This window comes from Oncorhynchus clarkii, chromosome 12 (genome assembly GCF_045791955.1).
Source record: "Oncorhynchus clarkii lewisi isolate Uvic-CL-2024 chromosome 12, UVic_Ocla_1.0, whole genome shotgun sequence".
Classification (NCBI taxonomy): Eukaryota; Metazoa; Chordata; class Actinopteri; order Salmoniformes; family Salmonidae; genus Oncorhynchus; species Oncorhynchus clarkii.
In genome coordinates this window covers 75,305,507-75,313,319 of record NC_092158.1, presented here as the reverse complement: position 1 = coordinate 75,313,319, position 7,813 = coordinate 75,305,507, and the positions used below count along the sequence as shown (strand labels likewise).

The following is a 7,813-nucleotide window of genomic DNA, read 5'->3' as shown; positions in this document are numbered from 1 at the left end:
GCAGACTAGCTGGCTGTTGTCTTCTCTGACATTTTCTCTCCCTAGGTTAGGCCGCTATACCCACCTGCTTCAAGATATCCACTATCATCCCTGTGCCCAAGAAAGGGAAAGTAACTGAACTGAATGACTACCAACCAGTAGCACTCACTTCCGTTATCATGAAGTACTTAAAGAGGCTAGTCAAAGACCATATCACCTCCTCCCTCCCTGACACACTCGACTCTCTCCAATTCGCCTACTGACCTGACAGTTCCACGGACGACGCAATCGCTATTGCACTGCACACTACCCGTAGCCACCTGGACAAAAGGAATGCATATGTGAGGATGCTGTTAATCGACTACAGCTCGGCCTTCAATACCAAATATTACAAAGCTCACGGCCCTGGGTCTGAACTCCTCCCTTTGCAACTGGGTCCTTGGTCTCCTGACGGGACACCCCCAGGTGGTGAAGGTAGGCAACATTACCTCGTCGACACTGATTCTCAACACAGGGGCCCCACAAGGGTGCGTCCTCAGTCCCCTTCTATATTCCCTGTATACACACAACTGCGTGGCCTCACACAGTTCCAACTCCATCATCAAGTTTGCTGACAACACGACAGTAGTAGGCCTGATTACCAACAACGACAAGAGAGTTTACAGCTAGGAGGAAGGCACTTTGACGGCGTGGTGCCAGGTAAACAACCTCTCCCTCAACGTTAGCAAAACAAAGGAGCTGATTGTGGATTTCAGGAGGAACAAGGCTGGACATGCCCCCATTCTAATCAACAGGGCCGTGGAGACAGTCAATAACTTAAAATTCCTTGGTGTACACATCTCAGAGATGTAGGAAGGCCAAGATGATCATCAGGAACCCTGTTCTCCCTGCTTCAATCACTCAGATGCAAACAGTTGTAAGGGATTTCTGCCCTATGTTCATACAAGAGACCACAGAAAACTTATTTGATCGGAGGTTAGTTTGTTTAATAAGGATTGCAACCCGGAGTAAACATTTACAGTAATTTGCAAGTAACACACTCAGTTCTGGAGATGGTGTTTGCCCTATTAATCCCCTACTATGGTTCACCCCGCCCAGGGTGATGTCCCTTAACTTTAATACCATATAAGCTCACAATTATCAGTTGCTAATACAAAACTGTCTCTGCTAGCCGTGTTTTGAGGGTATGCATTGTTCGTTTACATTTAGGCCTACATTGTTTACAAACATTGGTGTCAAACAAGCTTATATTTTGGCTTCTGATGGGGTAGGTCTACAGTTGAACTAGCGCATGAGGCATTTATAACGTAGCCTATTACTCATGAATCAATGGGTAGAGGCTATATCATTATTTTAATGCCTATATCCAAAATTGGATGTAGCAACTAAGAGTTATAGCTGTGTTTGTTGGTTAGAATAAGAGAGCTCCTTTTACGGCTTGCCTCAGAAAGAAAAAGTGAGGAGCGCTATACACTATAAACCTACTTCAAACTGAGTAATTTCAGAAAGGCTGCCAAGACTTGTGGCTTTACACTTACATCAAATGTTGGGAAGAGAATGTTGGCTGCGTTCCGAAACGGAAAACTATTCCCACCAGGGTCCAGGAAACACGGCGGGCCACAACAGACAAACCAGATTAAAGGTGTTTTTCGACAGTGCAGTGAGACCCAGGCTAGTGAAAAACAACAAAACCATCAATTGTTTTGTCTGCGCGTAATGCCTTGTTTATAGAGGCTTCCCAACTAAAATAACCATTATAGTGTATTTCAACTTCAAGACGACGATGCTCTTGCACGCCACATTTTGTGTAAAAATAGTTACACATTTAATTTTCTATCTAGGCCTACATGTACAAATAAAATATCTGTAAAAAATATATCAACATAACCAAGTCCATTGAACTAGTATTTAATTGACAGGAACGCAATACCCTTTCCACAGGGAGCATACTATATGTGCGTAAAATATACTTTACACAGGAGGAATGTTGGCCTTTATCCAAAAACTATTGGATTAAATCCCGGCAATTGCATAACTTTATTCAAAGTATACGAGAACTTTGAATTTCTTGAGGGTGCTGCACGGGGGAGGGACGGACGGGTGTGGCTCATCCCAAATTCACTTGCGCGCCTAATCTTATGTTATGCTCCTCGCAATCGCCTCCTCTATCCAGAACACCCCAGGATGTTTAGATTGTGGTTTGGAGAATGACTTCATTAGTTAAATGGATATTGATACTCTTTGGCCTGATCTCAGTAATAGCGAATATTGTCATCGTATGTCTTTACTCAGGTAGGCTGCCCAAATGCTCCTCGAAGCCGCATCATGTTTTCAAGGGAAAACACAATGAACGCAGCGCGATGTTTGCTGACCTTTCCGCCGAGGAATATCTCCAAGTCCGCGACTATATGAGTAATCAGAAAGACTTGAATATTTCTGTCAATGCGTTTACAAAGCCTTCAGGGAATTTTCTCTTCTTAATTGATCTTTTGCTGCCAATGAAAGCGGATGCACTTGGCTACCTAGATAACAATAAGCCCAAACCGGTGAGAGAGGCGACTGCGGTGGTTTTCTATGGCACCCTTGGGCACATTAAAGAATATGTGGTGGGACCTCTCCCCAACCCGATTTACCACCGCGATGTCACGGTTAAGAGGTATAAAGAAGAGTTGCCCATCAATGCGCGTACGGTCACCATTGGTGAATATGCACTTATTTTCAAGTTTATTAATGAAGAGGTATTTACAAAACTTGGCAAAATTGTGAAAGAAAGTTTTGATGTCAGTAAAGAGAAAACCCTGAATGGTTTCGAAGGCATGCCTCGGGGTGTCAAATCGGGAGAGAGACAGACATGGATATCTTTCTTTCGTGATTTGAGTGGGATGTACATCCACCCTGTAGGTTTGGAAGTTTTAATCAACCACGAAAGCACCAACGCGTCTCTTTGGAGTGTGAAGAGATTACTTTATAACGGACAGTACTTCGACAGTGTGGAGGATCTTATAAAACAATATGATGCCGGGACAGTGACTAAAATTGTGTATAAACCTGTACAGAACTATGCATCACTCAAACCTAGAAGTAAACCCACCGGTTTAAGCCCTCAGCAGTTTTACGCGCAGGGTAAACGCTTCAGTGTCAAGAATAATCATGTCATGTATCTCGAATGGAGTTTTGCGTTTGGTCTGAGTTCCCTCACCGGTATGAGAGTTTTTGACATTCGTTTCAAGGGGGAGAGGATAGTTTATGAGCTTAGTGTTCAAGAGGCAATGTCAGTTTATGGCTCCATCACACCCGGCATGATTCTGACTAAGTTTTTGGACTCTAGTATCGGAATAGGTCGCTTTGCGCACGAGCTCGTTCGAGGCGTGGATTGTCCGTACGCGGCAACCTACATCGACACTTTCCGATACATTGACGTCAGTGCACCTCATAGATTCAGGAATTCAATTTGCATTTTTGAGCACAATACAGGCCGTCCTCTCAGAAGACACTTCTCGGACTTTTTCAGCAATAGTTATGGAGGCATGGTAAACAGTGCCTTAGTTTTTAGGACCATTACGGCCATAGGTAACTATGACTACTTGTGGGACTTCATTTTTTACCAGAGCGGCTCTGTTGAGGCCAAAGTGCATGCCACTGGATACATATCGTCATCTTTCAATGTTGACGGCAATCTCAAATACGGACACCAGGTGGCAGAAAATACTATTGGGAACATCCACACTCATTTCATCAACTTCAAAGTTGACCTGGACGTGTTGGGTAAGTGTGAACAATACATTTGACCTAGTATGAACCGATGAAAGGTCAAGCACAGTTATAAATGTCTTGTGGCCACTGAAGACCTTTTTAACCCCAGTTGGTTACATTGGTGCTGGACGTGTCTGTGAGTTATCTTTAATTTCAATGATAGGATTATAACATGATCCAATAATTAGAATTTTGAATTGGGATTTTGTACCACAGGGGTTGAGAATGTATTCCAGACCAAGGACATGAAGTTTATGAATGTTTCTTTACCCTGGATGCCGGAGCGCTATGCCATGGTTCCTCAGCTGGTGGAGGCCCAGCTAAAGACTGAGAAGGAGGCTGCTCTCCGCTACGACACCAAGACACCACGCTACCTTCACATCGCCAGCAACCGCACCAACCGCTGGGGCCACCAACGCTCCTACCGCCTCCAGGTGGTCAGCTTCACCGGTGACAGCCTTCCAGAGACAGAGCCAGAGGAGAAGTCCATGTCTTGGGCTAGGTGAGTCTCCCTCCCCTCTCCTCCTAAGGAATGTCCTACTTCCTAAAACACAGGTTACAGGTAGACCAAAGGCAAAGCAGTTTGACCAACTTTTGTTATTTTATTACAGGTATAAAGTGGCCATCACTAAGCACAAAGACTCTGAGCAGACCAGCAGTAGCCTGTACAGTCAGAACAACATGTGGACACCAGCAGTGGACTTCAGCAAGTACATTGAGGATGACGAGAGCATTGAGAACCAGGTGTGTTTTTGATCTAATGGCCATTGTCCTTACATATATTTTGCCACTCTTGAGATTTGCACATTTTCAGGTCATTGATAAATGAAGGTTTGGTAGTCACCAAATTAGTGCTTTTTTTGTCTAGGACCTGGTTGCCTGGGTAACCACCGGCTTCCTCCACATTCCTCATGCTGAGGACATCCCCAACACAGTTACCGTTGGAAATGGAGGCGGAGTGATCCTGAGACCACATAACTACTTTGATGAGGACCCGTCTATTCACTCTCCAGACGGGGTGTACATCAGTCCAGGGTCAGAGGGAAACTGTGAAAATAACAAGATGGCCTGCTTGACTGAAGACTCATGCACCCCAATCATTGAACCCTTCACCTACAATGGGTTTGAAGGGACCATGAAGTTTGAAGAGAGAAGAAAAAAAAGACCCCAGTCCCAATCCTGAGTGTGCTCTGCACTAAACACTAAAAGACTTATAAAAACGTGAATCTTGCCCAAGACAACATTTGAAATAATTAAGAAACAATATTGGATTTCTAATTTGGCATGGACTCTACAAGTTGTCAAAATAGTTTCACAGGGATGCTGGCCCAAATTGACTCCAATGCTTCCAGTTGTGTCAAGTTGGCTGGATGTCTTTTGGGTGGTGGACCATTCTTGATACACACGGGAAACTGTTGAGAGTGGAAAAACCCAGCAGCGTTGCCATTCTTGACACACTCAAACCTGTGTGCCTGGCACCTACTATCATACCCTGTTCAAAGGCACTTAAATCTTTTGTCTTGCCCATTCACCCTCTAAATGGTACACTCACTGTATATATTCAACTCAATACAGTATAGGTTTATATCTGCTAATTTGCATACTTTATCACTGCACTGAGGCTTTTTAATTCACTTTCGTCTGACCACTCTCTGTATGAGGAGGAAGCTGTAACTCTCCGTTGATTGTTTATGTTTTTACTTTACACATAAGAAATAATCTGTCTAGTTGTCTCTCCAAATAAAAATATTTGTTTAAAATGGGCTGGACCTCAGCTGTTTCCTGTTTTTTACAGTCTTTCTACTCCCCATGGTGTCTGCAGAGACCAGATCAAAGTGGGTAAATGAACTCCCCACCCCTCCTCACTTCATGGGAACGGAAGTTCTTGTTGTAATACCTTTTTAAAATAAAAAAAACTTTATTTAACTCGGCAGGTCAGTTAAAAACAAATTATTATTTACAATGACGGCCTACACCGGCCAAACCCGGACGACGCTGGGCCAACTGCGCCGCCCTATGGGACAATCACGGCCGGTTGTGATACAGCCTGAATAACAGCACAGCACAATAGGGTCTGTTGCACAAGATTTTGGCATTTTTAAGGCCACTGAGAGTTTGTAATTTTCCCTCTTGGACAACCCACAGATTTTGTAACATATCTTGGCGCAGCCTCCAATCCTTACAAAAGGTGACCTGAAAATGACCTCTCCCTGGCCATCGTAAATATTTGAAGGAATGTCCATGCAGCTAACAGGCCTCTTACGCACAACTTTGTCCACATTTTGGAAAAATTGATTTCTGCTCTGCTGCTAAGTGCCTCTTAAAGCTGTGTAGGCTACTCATCATACATATACATATATACACACACACACATATGTCTGCTCCCACTTGTGTTGCAAAACATCTATTTTAATTTGACCTTCCACTTTCAATAAATTCCACTCACTGTGTAGACATTCAGATACAGACCAGATGTTAAAGTGTTAGAATGTGAGGGGAATGGATACATTGAATAAACACTGGAGTGAGTGGTGTCAGAGAAAACGTTCCTATGGAGATTACCACATCTAGGTTCACATGATTTCAGTCAGACACTAAGGAAACTTTGGTTTGTTCTCCATTCTAATTAATGCCTGCAGGCTAGCTTGGTTAAAACAAGAAAGATTAGCACAACAAAAAAAAACACTCAAAGAACAAAGCAAAGAACTTAATTTGTCAAATTCCTAACTTGACTCCTGACACAGCAACCCCCCCTGATAAATAAAGAGGAGATAACTGCATCTGTGTTGATGTCAGAGACATTTGCCACTGGATTCAAACTCTTAGCTGCCTAGTGATCATCACCCCAATGTCCTCGCCCTGTGATCTTCCTGCTCCACTAACCATATAACGGTCATGAGTCATGACCAGTAGACTGCTCCAGTTACTGGTAAGAACCCCCACACACTGACCTCAGAGGTAGACCAAAGACTGGTTGTCAGTCTCTTCAGTCTCTTGGAGTTTAAAAGTCTACGCCAAGATTACTAGACTTAGACTAAGCAGTAAGAAGACTTGAATAGAGGAATATACACAGGATAGCCTATAGCCTACATAGAAAGATAACATATTTCTATAAAACATTAGATCAACTGCTGGCCAGATAAAATCACACATCTTTAGCAATTTACCTGATTTCACTTGAGTTTGATTTTAATTTCATAATAAAAGACCCATGCACAACTATTAGGTAACTTCAACCATGGGAAATGTTTTTGTTTATGGCAACAAGAAAATCTAGCATAAAATACTTAATGTCAGGGTCTCTTGGTTCAGTGCATACTGTGAGGAGTCTGAACTGACTTGGGAAAGTATGTTGGAAGTTTCTAGAAAGAACCTTACTGTCATAACAAGACTGTTTATCATTTGGATTCTCTTGGCAGACTGCCTGGCGAGACATCGATAGCAACATGGGTGTCACACGCTATGGCTTCATCTGCCTATTCTCAAGGGCAATAGACGGAAAGTTGCCTATAAGTTGAGGTTCATGATAGTATAGTGCAACACTTCCTTTGAGCCTGTAGTCCTTAATTAGTCTAGTTTCTCTTTCAACAACAACTTCTATAACAGATGTATAAATGCTGAACAGACCAGATGACTTTATAAACAAGACCTCAACTTTATGGCTAAATTGTATTGTGTAAACACAGTGATGCTATTTTAATACGCTAATCTAGCTGATGCAACGCATCAGATGATTGTTTATTCAATATTTCAATGTGCTTGTACCCATCCCTATTAAAATAAACCATCAATTTAATGAAATCTAGGCCTATGCATGGTGAGACCCCAGTATTTGACTACCCTTTGGAACTTTCTCAAAGGTAAGCCTCTCCAACTGATGAAAGAGGATGCTGACAGAGTCCAGAAACTCAGGGAAGAATCCTACCATGTGATCTGCAAGGATAACTTTCACAAAAATCTCCCATTGACATGAATGCATTATTTCCGCAAAAGTCTGAGCCTTGTGATTCCCTGGTGCTAAAGTCTCCAGTAGACCATTTTCCTCCTATTGTAACATGGTGAACAACCGCAACACTAGACA

General features: G+C 42.8%; 1 protein-coding gene across 1 annotated transcript; it reads left to right on the top strand.

Annotated features, from left to right (window-relative positions):
- Window positions 1-2,040: 2,040 nt before the first annotated feature.
- LOC139421294 (primary amine oxidase, liver isozyme-like) lies at window positions 2,041-5,495 on the top strand. Its single transcript, XM_071172032.1, has 4 exons — window positions 2,041-3,744; window positions 3,949-4,234; window positions 4,344-4,476; window positions 4,601-5,495. The coding sequence occupies exons 1-4, from the start codon at window positions 2,187-2,189 to the stop codon at window positions 4,913-4,915; spliced, it is 2,292 nt and encodes a 763-aa protein (XP_071028133.1). The 5' UTR covers window positions 2,041-2,186; the 3' UTR covers window positions 4,916-5,495.
- The last annotated feature ends 2,318 nt before the right edge of the window (window positions 5,496-7,813 follow it).

Bases quoted from the DNA above. Each gene is read 5' to 3' on its own strand.
- LOC139421294 (XM_071172032.1), top strand. From the start codon at position 2,187: ATGACTTCATTAGTTAAATGGATATTGATACTCTTTGGCCTGATCTCA. The intron at 3,745-3,948 runs GTAAGTGTGAAC...TTTGTACCACAG, and splicing joins AGTTGACCTGGACGTGTTGG to GGGTTGAGAATGTATTCCAG. The intron at 4,235-4,343 runs GTGAGTCTCCCT...ATTTTATTACAG, and splicing joins AAGTCCATGTCTTGGGCTAG to GTATAAAGTGGCCATCACTA.